This window comes from Temnothorax curvispinosus, unplaced genomic scaffold (assembly GCF_003070985.1).
Source record: "Temnothorax curvispinosus isolate PA1 unplaced genomic scaffold, ASM307098v1 QBEX01013686.1, whole genome shotgun sequence".
In the NCBI taxonomy this organism is placed as follows: Eukaryota; Metazoa; Arthropoda; class Insecta; order Hymenoptera; family Formicidae; genus Temnothorax; species Temnothorax curvispinosus.
The window spans coordinates 87,061-100,261 of NW_020223466.1; the positions used below are offsets into that span (position 1 = coordinate 87,061).

The 13,201-nt window shown below is 30.7% G+C and overlaps 1 protein-coding gene across 2 annotated transcripts in view; it reads right to left on the minus strand.

Moving 5' to 3' along the window:
- Positions 1–56: 56 nt before the first annotated feature.
- The window catches only part of LOC112463818, a 59,792-nt gene continuing 46,647 nt past the window's right edge, over positions 57–13,201 (minus strand). For both annotated transcript variants that reach the window (XM_025030426.1, XM_025030425.1), the window contains 4 exons: positions 8,552–8,644; positions 7,975–8,279; positions 7,164–7,437; positions 57–705 (listed from right to left, as the gene is read on the minus strand). In XM_025030426.1, coding sequence (XP_024886194.1) covers positions 501–705; positions 7,164–7,437; positions 7,975–8,279; positions 8,552–8,644 — 877 coding nt within the window. In that variant the 3' untranslated portion in view covers positions 57–500. The remainder of the gene's footprint in view (positions 706–7,163; positions 7,438–7,974; positions 8,280–8,551; positions 8,645–13,201) is intronic.

A 13,201-nucleotide genomic window follows, 5' to 3' on the forward strand; every position in this document is an offset into this window, starting at 1 on the left:
ACCTCCCTCCGAATTAAATTAAAACCAAATAGATATTAGTTTTAATTTTTAAAATATTTGTTTAATAATCGATTAAATTAAAAATTACGATTTTCAATAATACAATTTTCAACAACTTAATCAAATAAAAGAAGATATAAAAATGATCTTGAATATATGATCTTCTTATTTGACGCCACTCCATTTGTATAATTAATAAGTCAACTAATTTAATTTAATCGATTTAGTTATAAATGAAGTGTTTAATTTGCTTTATATACATTTCCAAAGAAAAATTATTATGAAGATACTATAGTAACAGAAAAAAAGAAAAGATCTTCTAATATTTTCTCGGAACTGTGAATCAGCATTTTAATTTACAGATTTAAAGTTTTAATATTAAGGTATTTGAGAGAAAAGACAGAAAGAAAAAGGGAGTAAAAGAAGGGGGGGAAAAGGAGGAGATCTCTTTTTACATTTTTTTTACATCGCGATTATTTATTCTAGACCGCGATTAAAGGCTATAACTTTGAATCAATTTTATCGCTGTGGACGACCTGTTGCGAAGAGTTTTCGCGAGCAATGCAGTCGCGGATGGCCTGCAGAACAATACCTATCCGTCGATCTAGGGCGTCTAAATGTGGTTCCCATAAAACGGGAGCCACAGGATCCCTTGCCATACTCTGCCGCATGGCAGTGCTGAGCCGCTTGGACCCATTATGGAAGCTGCAATCAGAAGTGAGCAGTGTTTCAAGAAAAGGAACATTTTTTAAATTTATTACTTAAATAATAAGCTTTTAAAATAAAAGAAAAGATTTCTATTAGTAATTATATCAAATTATATAGAATAATATATAGTACAATCACGAACAGAAATGCCATCCGTTTCGAGTATAGTGCGAGTTGAATTGCACATGTATATAAAAAAATTGTATTTAAAACATTTTGGCATATTGTTTATCGTTTCGATGAAACACGCTTAGAAATATAAAAGTCAATTTTCTTAAAAGATGTTTCACTCACTTAATATATGCATAAGAACACTTATAACAAGATACGTGTCTCTTATTTTGATCTACATTACACATATCCAAAATTCATCAAAATCAGAAGAAGATATTTGTGACTTTTTCCTCATAAGCATTTCTAAAATTTCTAACAATTTATTTAGCATTATAAAGTTTGCGAAATAAACTTTATTATTCAATAATCTTGTAACTCAAAAATTAGTTTCTTGACATATTTACTAACGATATATACTCCTAATTGTGTTGTTAAAAATTAATATACGGAAGTAAGATATCTTGGATATCTTCGTCAATTATTTTTGCTTCCATATATGAGCCTAATTTTTATATTGCGTAATAGTGCATGGTGACAATAAGAGTAACCAAGTAAACAACCAAGTCTCGGCAGGATGAAAAGGCTGTTCAGTCTCAAGGCTCATCCTTCCTCCTTAATCCTGAAAGAAAGTTCTCCGAAGATTCCCTGGAGAGAGTAGTCCAGCTTGTGTGGCAAAGCAAAGTACTCTGCGAGAGTCCACTTTTATCCACGTGATGCGTCGGAATGTGTGCGTTTTGTGTGTGCGATGTGCAATATGTATGTGTCTGTGTGTAGGAATGTAGGTATGGACGTAAGTGTGGATATGCGTGCGTGCGCGTGTGTGTATGTGTGTGTCACCCCGTATAAATAGAGCCCAAGTCGAGTGTCTGCTCAAGCCGATACTTTATTCATTGGCAGTTCCACCGACCCGTGGAGGCTTCCATTACCGTTCTGAAAGCTTCCGACCGCCCGGTTGTTGATCTAAAAACCCACGTCGCTCTGAAAAGCGCCTCGAGACTATTATCAATCCCGAAAACCTTCGAACTCGATATTGTTTTCTTGAGGTATGTTCAATTATTATTGAAAAACACAATTTTTTCACAATCATCACTATTAGTAATTTGAAAATTTATGAACGATTCATTTTTATTGATATAAACTATTTCTACTACTGCTACCTAATACACTGGCGAACAGCTGGCGAAAACAAAAGGAAAATTTTAGAAATTAAGATGGTTAAAAAATGAGTAATAAATTATTAAAAAATGCCAAACGGATTATTTTGTCCCCTTTAGTGGTAGTTCTAATAGTATTAAATCCTTTTTAATACTGAATCCAAATATGAAATCAGATTTTTTCTATCAGGCTCTTATTGTTAGTTCTCTTGTAATGTTCATATTGTCGCCGCATTTATTATAATAAAAAAAATTAATAACATTGATAGTTTTGCTCTCTGGAAGAGAAGAGGTTTCTTGAAGTTTTTTGCGTGCTGAATCTGAATTTACAAGCAAAAATATTTTAGCACGTCAGATTAAAAAAAAAATAAATTTTTTATTATTTTTGAGAATTTGTAGCTAGCAAAATAAACCCGATGTGCTAGAGGTTTTGAAAAGAGTTCAAGTTAAAACTGAAGTATCGTACTTTAAAATAAAAATGTTGAATCTTTTACCGCAAGCATCATTGAACTTCTGGCGCGCTTTGTTTCAAGGGTAAGTACGTGTACAGGATAAAGTAGAATTGCATTTAGACCCACAGTGAAATCATTGCATGTATAAAAAAATGTAGATTAGTATATAAATATAATAGAATGTAAATAGATATATATAAATTTTTTTAGTAGATATAGAGAATGTCGCAATAAATATTTTTAATCGTTATTTTTCACAAATTGTTTCATAAGCTAAATTAAGATTTAATGATGTCTACACGGTAAAGATTAAACGTTTTTATTTTAAAACTGGCTATTGCTGGACTGTTAAGAGAGATAAACAAAATATATTGAAGAAAATTAAATAAAACTTTCTAAACTGCAGATTTTCCTTGATCAAATTTTAATATAAATATATCGATTTTTTAAAATTCACTTGTCGCTTGCAGTTTTATCTGATAGAGAAATTTCGCAAACATATTTGGATTCAACACAAAAATATTACAAAAATTATGTATTTTCATCCTCAGGATAGAAAACAAATTTTTTTTGTTCCCTAGTGATATAAAGTTGTAAATAATGTAAATTCTATTTAATAAATAATCAATCAAAAAGGTTTTTGACAGTATTATTTTTTTCAGAGAATCGCAATTTTTTCATTACTATATAAACAATTTGGCAACCTAGAAATGGTCTATTATCATTTCTTGAAAACTGTTTCTTCATCATTTTTATCAGTCAGCAAATTGATTTCTGTCTAGTTAATAGCCAAGCAATTTCACTGAATTGTTATTGTAATTATGCGGTTGCTTAGATGATGGGCTACCATATAGAATGTAGAAAATAGACTAACAGAAGAAGAGTCGCAATCAGCGATTCATGCGACGAAACAGCATAGCAGGAAGCAATTATCCCGTAATAATGCGCTTAATGGACGATGTGTGGGTTCCTTTTAGCTCCGCTATACGTATTTGTGTATGCGTATCTGTTGGTTTCCTATACCTGACCATTAGCATGTTTCGCATATTTATTTTCAGATAATACTTATCAGACAGAGTAAAAAATATCTATTTAATATACGTTGAAAAAAATTGTCAAGGATATCCTATCAAATGTTAATGCCAAGCCATTCTGAAATTCGAATATACACATTTATGTGCTAATTATACACTCTTATATCACAATAACGTTAATTTTCACAGTGCATCTTCTACGGGTTACCCTTTTAGAAAAAGGGTAACATTCATTTATAAATTTAAAATTCCAAAATAGATTACTTAACTAAGCACAATAAGTTTTGTACATACACGAATGCATAGATATATGTATGATTACATATATATGCATGTATGTTTATGCGTGTGCGTATACGCGCGCGCACAAGCTCTCATACATATAAAAGGCAGGAGAAAACACAAATTATATTAACAAATTAATAAACGGCAAATACGAGTCAGGCGCGGTACGAGATGCGCAAATAAAAAAATTGCCACCTCTAATTCTTCACATACTGACGTTATAGATACATAGAAGAAATGGCTATTCAGGTCATAGAACAGCCATTTCATGTGGTTTCAAAATATGTTAAATAAATTCATTTCCAATAAAAAGAAATGAAACAGCTTAACAAACAAAAGTACAATATTATAAAAAAGCCTATTCACTACTTGATTTGAACAAATCTTCAGATTTAACACGATAAAACTGAAAAAGCTTGTATACGTCACTCCTTGTATAAACAATCTCACGACTTAACGACTAAAAAGCATTACCATCTATTGGATATGAATAATGAATGAAATATTAACAAAGTGGCATCTTCGATCTACTTACCTTACGTAATTAAGTTATTTAATTTAGAAATCGTAAACGAATTGTAAGAGAATATTATTCTTCGCTTTAAAAGAGAAATTCCTTAGAGGATACAAAAATCGAAATTACTCTGAGCACATAATTAGTGCATAAAAGTGTATTTATTTTTTGAAATGACTTGTCAATTTCAACACTTTATAAAAAATCTTTTTGGCTTAACCCTTCGCCCGTAAACTGGGTCATAAATGGCACAAGCCGAAATTCAAGATAGAATACCGCCGAAATGAAAAGGGGGGGGGGGCTTGCCGTCCCTCGTAAAAAAAGTAGGTAGTGGGGAGAACTCATGCCCAAAGTTTCGTTGGAATTCGCCAGTGTGTGCTTGACCAGCAGCGAGTCAAAGTGCGTCCAGTGCCACTATTGACCCAGTTTACGGACAGTGCCAGACTTTCGTGCAAGTAAGTAAAATTAATTTAACGTCATTTTCATATTACTACAGTTATTTTTAACTTATATAAGTGATATTTTTTTATGATTGTGTATATTATATATACCTATAACCTCAAAATTTGAGTGGATGAAAACACGTGTAAAAAGAAATTACATGTACTTTCAGGGTACAATGGATGATCAAGCGACAAATATCAGGTATTATTTACGAGAAAGACGATTTTATATGATTTTTTAATAAAATAATGTAAAAATTACGTTAAAAGTCTTATTTCTCCTTAACCCGAAAAAGGCCATTTTCAATCCTCAGAATAATTATACTTTTTAAAAATGACCCATATACAGAATTTTTTTCTTGAAAGTACACATATTTAACTATAAAACCTCGTTGGAATTTTTTATTTTGATTTAAAACTCAATGAGATATGATTTTTTTAATAAAAATGGATTTTTATCAATTTTTTGCATAAAGAATTATTTATAAACAATTTATCTTATAATGAATCGCTAAATAAACTTTGGGATTATAAAATAGGATAGTATACAAGTATTACAGAATTTTTTCAGATTTTTTGAACACTATTTACTAGGTCAAAATATCGACAGGACATTTATGACCCAGATTACGGACGATGCCAGTCAAATTATAGTTTACGGGCGAAGGGTTAAACTAAGTAAGCATAAAATGTGATTCTTGTAATTATGTAACTTTTTGTTAAACTTTGATTGGAAACTATGAAAAGAGGCAACTGGGCAGACATAAGTATATTACAATAATATCACTGCAAAATGAAAATTTTATGAAATATCTAATATTTTATGTCGTAATAATATCTCTGATATATGTAAATAATATCTCATGAAGTATTCGTTATTTTGAAAATTTTACTGTGTAATATTTTTATATGGAACTAGAATGTATAATTTTATATTTAAAAAATCACATGTATAATCACATATAAAAATTCAAATAGGTCAGCTGAATTACTGAAAGATCTCTTCTCTATATCTTTGATAAGATTAATTTTTTAACTTGCATTGATTAGATATCTTATACTCATAAGGGAAACACACGCAAGTGTTCTCCTGATTTTAACAAACTTTGGATATATTTGGATATCTATTGTGGTATAGATAAAAATAAGGAATACCTACATAAATTTAAACCTCGTAAAAAATAACTATCCGTTTTGTAAATACTGAATCTTTTTCTATTACCTTGTATGTAAGAAAAAAACTATTCTTGTTTCTGCTCGTAAGCATTTTTTTCTATTAATTATTACTAAAAATTCTATTTATTACTAGAATTTTTATTATATTTATGTTATATATGTATATATCGCGTAAATTTTATTTAAGAGTTCTAGCGGAAATATTAAATTTAAAAATGACTTGATTTAACATATAATTTATTGGATTTATATCTGATCGGAGAATAAAAAACTAATGTAATATGACAATAAAAAATTTGTTAAAAGAATATATATGTCATACTGTCGTGTTTAAAGGAATTGAAATACTAGGCACACGTATAATAAAAGATTGAAATAAGGACGATTGTTTTGATTTATCGAAGAAAATTGTCGAATCGCACGATGGATAGTGTCCATCGATCGGTGAGATTTGCAATTCAGAACGGTTAACAGTAGGTTTAGCGCCGCTAAATTCGATTCCATTCGAAAACGGAAAAAAAGAAGAAAAACTTTACGATAAGGCGGATTCCGCAATCCGGGGTGCTGCGTTTTATCAGAATTGCTGGGACGCGGTCGTGAATTCTTGCTTTGATGCGGATTCGCGTTTTTACGGGCTGCACGATAAATCCGATGTCCAGCCGTCCGGATTTCGCGGACGCGCAAAGTATCGGAAATGGAAAACCGATAAATAATGTCGTGTGGGAGATTAACACTGGGATACAGATTAAAACGCTTATAATCAAATCGTTCGTTTCTGTTATCGATGTCTGGTCGTCCAGACGAAATCATGAAACATTTGACACCTCGCAGATTAAATTGTATTGTACAATTGCTGTACCACATTATTTCATAACAATAAATTCAATAATTACTGCTTTTCTTAAAGTTATGAAGTAATTCACATTTGCAAAAAGCATTGAAAAGATTGAAAAAACTGATCACAATGTAATATAAAAAAAATAATTGTGCACAACTTTCTGCAATAATTATTATTTTTGATAATTATTATTTTTGTATTTATATTTTTTAACTTTTATATTTATTATATAATTATATATATTATATGTTACATCACGTCTAATTATTGTATTAATATGTCAGCTATAGCTGTATAATCAAAATTTTTATATAATTTGAGAGATTTGATAACTTAAGAATTCAAAATTTTGTGGAATTAATTACTATTTATAATTTATTGTTTATTTTAATAATACTACAATATATTATTATAAAAACATTAATTATTAAAAAGTTTTACTCACCGGAGTAGAGTACTTAAAGTAGTCTGTCTGATGATACAGCATTGTAAAAGAGGCGCTAAAATAGACGTCTCATCATGGAAGGGTTTTCCAAAGCCTCTTCCGTGGTCCAGATGTAACGTAAAACTATCGTTTCCAAAAATTCTAAACGTCTCATAATGATGGCGATCCATATTACCCGTTAAAAAATCGAAGACCGCCATGTCCATTAGATCGAGTAATCGTCGACCTTCATCATATGGTGGGATTTCTCTTACCAGAGAGCAGTAATCGGAATCTGCAAGTTTGTAAAAAAAAAAAAAAGGTTTTATTAATTAGAAATATTAAGAAGCTTAAAAATTAAGAAAAAAAATGTAAAGAAAAAAAATTGTAAAACTTTTGTAGTTTTTATTACGTACGCTTCACGAAAAAGAAGGTTGGATTAAAACATAGAAGGTCAATGTGTATCAATATGTGCAATAGTTACTTGTAAGTTAGGATAGTGAGTGTATGAATGGAAGGATGAATGATTAAGGCTATTTGTAAACCACTTCATAGCCAAGTCCACTTCTTGGCTATGTAGCTGAAATTAACAATAAATATATATTACGTACGCTTCACCCTAATTTTTTTTAAATTATAATATTAATTATAAAGTAAATAATTAATATCAATTACAAAGTAAGAATAATAATAAAAAAATAAAATACAATAAGAAACTTAAATAAATAGATAATAATAAATAGAAGAAGAAGAGAAAACCTCGTGTTTTCTTTTAGAATTCTGTACATTTTTAAGAACATTTTTCTAGGAAAAAAAAAAGATCGTGTCTTACCATGTTCCCACTGGGCCTTCTTTCGTTTGTGATAACTTCTGCGCCAGGGATGCCGCCAGGCCTTTCTAGCCGCGAAAGCCTTATCTGGCAAAAAGGCGGCGAAGCTACCCTCGAGGGTATCGGGGCTGCCGCAAACTGCGTGTGCCGTATCGCAATAGTAACTACATTTGCCATGGAAGCACAGGTTGCCGGCCGGACTCACGAAGAATGTTTTAAGCAGCTCACCGTCGGCAATCTGGTAGATTTCGGTTGTAACGTTGAGTGTCCGACCGCTCACCGGCATCGCCCTGCGAAACCCCAAAAGCCTGCGAGCCAAAAAATAAGATATATGTTATAAAAGATTTTAGAATGTTAAATGGGATTCAATTTAATAATTTTATAGTTTACTTGAATATGTAGGTATCTTTAATATATTTCTTGATCTCTTTAAATATTTTAAATTTACGTTATTCTCATTTTCTACTAGGAATCAATCTTTTTTTTTTTCAAATAATATTCTTTCGTAAAATCAAGAAAAATATGTATTTTAAAAATATGTACATTTTTATGCATGACAAAAAGTTAAATATAATATTACCTGTCTAGATGAAAAGAGGCAATTTCAGCGGTATGCCTCTCAAAGTCTGTGAAGTAGAAATGGTTTGGCAGAGTCTGTTGTTCTCGCGGAAACCTGCGATTGAAAACCACTTGCTTATTATTGTGATAAACAGAATATTATATAGAAAAGAGAATAGAGTTAAGTAAAAAATTAGAATCTGCTGTTTTTTAATTGACAAACTAAACAATAGTACAAAAATCGAATGAGTGGTTAAATTTAAAATCTTTTTTTTTATTATTATTATGATTTTGAAAAGGTTACAAGAACATGCAGTGGTCTTGAAATAGTCTGTGTAATCACGGAAGAGTATGAACGTCTCTGAAAGAGACTCGCGTGCATAATATTGCGGGTATTATCCGAAATTGCTATATTGCAGAATTAAGGCGAATTGGGGTATCAATCGATCGATATCTATCGCGTGACTTTGTGATCGTTCTGTTTATTGCGTAACGCAGTAACTATTTATTACTATATTTACTCTATTTCAATATCTATCAAATTTTATATAACATAATTTGCAAGATTGTTCAACGATTTTTTTTCTTTTGTAAAAAGAAAATAGAAATAAAACGTGTAATTTTTATTCTTTTAAACCAAGATTACGAATATTTTTCTTTAAATGTTTTACAAAAGAGTTTACTGGTTTATTTCGCTAATTACACGCCTCATTTCTACTAATAATTTGCAGTACATTCTATACAGCGCGATTATTCATTTAGTGAATGAATTAATATAATTAAACAATACATATACACGCATACCAACACACATACACAAACACACATATATCAGTATTCTAATGTAATACTTATTATAAATGCTCGTTATCAAGCGGTATTTGATAATTATTTCATGTTTTCCGGCATAATGGCGTTAAATAAAGACATTACTAAAGCTGTATAAACGATGCTTTGTTTGAATAAACACATAAAAATTATCCTATTTTATACATAACATATATAATATAATTAAATATTATTTATACCTAAATAAAAAAGCTCCTATATATAGAAGCGTCTTACAATATTGCCTTTATTTACATCCAATCAGACCAAATATTTTATTATAGATTGTAGTAAATTGATGAATTGTAAACTGTGCAATGCACAAGACAGTCAGGGCACATCATGTGTGACAGAAAAGAAAAAAGAATTAAAATTATTCACTGGGGATGTGCAGCAAAGGGACAATGCAAAAGCTCAGACTTTTATTAGTCCCCGAACTTCTCTTTAGGACCTCTTTCTCTTGAAAGGAACACGAAGGGAAAAGGGATAGAAAGAGAAGAAGAAGGAGAAAGGAGGGAAAGGAAAAGGAGGGGGGGGGGGAGAGAGAGAAAGAGAGAGAGAAGAAGAAGAGAGAAGGAGAGAGAGGAAGGTTCAGGAGTTCCGCAAACTTGAGCACGATCAAATATTTACTCGGTGATCTTGGTGCGGGTTTTACGAGCGATATATGTATATACGTACCTATATATACATATACGAGACAGGACAATAAGCACGAGCGAGGAGCATGAATTTCGCGAGCTCCGATCGAGATTCTAGAGAACAAGGAAAAAATCTACTTCGTAGAAATCCAGACAATCAAACATCTGATTTCAGATTCGTTCCTTAAAAAGTTCTATTAAACGATTAAATTGTAAATATCATATTATAAATGTTGCAAAAACATTTTAAATCTGAACTTTACTTTTCTATAAAATACGTCGGATATGGTATCTATAAAACTGCAACTTTCGGAATTTGACATAATAACATAATGTTTTTGTGCATATAATGACTTAAACGATATTATCACACAAATCTAAAAGTCAACAATAAACAAATAAATAAAATATAATCATATAAAGAATATGTGGATATCGTGAATGTTTTCGTTCTTCTCCTGGATTGAACAAATTTTGTCCGAACGAGTAATGAGAGTTTATTGCGGCCAGCTCGCCGTTTCGCCGAAATTCTCGCTGCCATGGAATCGCAAACTTTCCGTGGAACTTATTGGCGAACTTATTACCAGAGTTTAAACCGCGCGAGCACCAACCACTTATCGTAGAATCTTCGGCCCACTGGAAGTTTAAAGGGCTCTAGTCTCGTGTGGACCACCAAGAAGGAGAGGTAGATAGAGAGACAGAGATAAAAATAGAGATATAGATGAAGAGGGAGGAAGGAAAGGAAAAGAGGAGAAGAGAATCGCAATATCAGGTTTGTCTGAAAATTTCTTACGACCTTTTCGAATATTGCATTGTCGCTGCTCCATTATTGTTAGTGTATTTAAAATAATTTTTGTTCGAAACAATAATTATTATAAAATATAAATTGATATGTTGTAAAATAATAATTGTTATTCAATGTGTGTTACATCTGTCTACTAGTAGGTACAATAAAATCTTAAAGATGTTTTCTAGACATATTGTCTGAGATGTAATAGAAAATGTAAAATTTTTGTATAAAAAATATCGATCTGTCATTAAAGTCATAAACCAAATTTATTAATTCAATATTGATTTTAATATTTATATTCCACATTCAGTCTTCTATTTCTATCAGTCTAATTTGAAGATAACTAAACGTAAAAATATTTGCGTTTTTATCGTCATTTTTAAATTATTTTCAAGATTCTCGTGCATGTTTGTTGCTAAAATTATTAAAATTTTATTCTAATATGCATATTGATTTAAAAATAGAAAGTTAACAATAAAGCGCAATTCAAAGATGTGCAAATTATATAGAATTATCACATTTTAAGATAAAAATCAGTCGAATAAATTTCAATTGAATCTCAATAGAGATCATTATTTACTGAGTTTTATGCAAAAAGGTACGCATGTCTGAAAATGTAGAACAATGGCGTGTGTGTCATATCATTTACTAGAAAAGCGCTATAAAAGAAAAAGAAGAAACCGGTAGAGGAACAAGAGGAAGGGGATGATGAAGAGGTCTGGCTGTTCAAGAGTGTTCTTCTCATAGTTCAAAGCGCGCTCCGGCCATCACTTATGTAATTGCACTTGTAATCCAATCCAAATGTAACTTCGTCAGTAAAAAAAAATCAAGATGAGAGAAATAATTGTATCCATTTCAAATTAGGCTTTATCAATTGCATTTCGAAAAATTAGAATGGCGTACTGGTAACCTGGGATTTTTATTTAGAAAAATCTTTGATATTGTTATATTATAAGATATTTTATAACACGGGCATAATCGCAGAGAAGAAATATAAAAAAAAATTTGCATAAATATTTGTCCTATTTGATCTTGTTTCCGAGTTACAGAGGTTTTGTATCTCAATAATTCTTATTGAGCATCGTGCAAATTGAGCTAGCTAGATTCCACTTAGCTGATTCCACTTAGCTGTTCATTATCAACGTTTTATCGTATGATGCTTTGATTATTTGTAAATACTTTCGTAATGTTAAATGAATCAGTTTAGTCCGTTCTCTTGACAATAAGCTCCGAAAATTTCTAATGTAATTTTATAATAATGTACATTTAAAGTAATAATGGTCGAGCAAATAGCAGATACACATATAATAAGGAGAAATTGCCTAATGAATACCGGTTATCTAAATCGTATCTCATTAATTTTTTTTCTTATTACTGACAATGAATATAAAAAATATCTAATGGTAAAAATATGAAATAAATGAGCAATAAGAAATATAGGTAAAGTATTCCTAAATCTTAAAAAACAATACTTTTAAAGATGCTACGTATGTTTAATGAATAAAATTTTATTATATTTTTCTGTGCAAATTGTGATTTCATGCAAATTCTAAGTTTTATAAAATGCATAAATGATCAGGAAAGCGCGAAAGTAACTTCAAGGATTTAAATAAATTACAAAATTATTTGTTAGCTAATTTTAGATAAAATTTACTTTAATAAATTTCTAATTTGAAGTTTAATTATAAAGATGCTAAGGATTGAGAAGTTGATAACTTTCCTCAACATTCTTACTAAAAAAAAATCAACTTTAAATTGATCTTGATACTATCGATAAAAAGTAATGCGCAAGAAGCGGAAAACATCTTGTAATGATAAAATTATATTGCCCCTTGCCTTCTTTTCTGGAGGGAGAAACAATTTTGAAATTTTCAATAAAAACTTACAGAAAACTTTATTTTCAGATTTTATGCAAAGAAACAAATAATTTTTATTTAAGATTTTTTCATAATGTACTAAATGTAAATGTACTAAAAAATTACAAACACTTGAAACTTTAGTTGAATTAATCCATGGACACTATTTTTTTTTGCTTGTTTACTTTCTTGAATGTCCAATTGACCATTTTTACTTTTCTAAAAGCTTATTTAAAACTAATCTTTTAAATTACTTAGAGGAGATCAAAGTAACCTTAGCAGAAAGGAATGCAAATTTGTAAATTTGCGTATAGACTGTGTGTGAATTTAAGACGGCGATTCGAGCAATGCTTCGGCGTTAATTTGGGCGCTATCGTGGCAGCGTCCCGCGGCGCCGTTGCACCGACAAACTGCCCAAGTAATTTTGCGCGCTGTCTGCCTGTGATCCCAAGATACGCCAAGAACTTTGCGACATTCTGCGGTTTCACCGCCATCGTTCACATCGGGTCATAGAAGCTGACCTCTCGCTCGTAATTTGCATGCAATCGTTCCTAATTTGT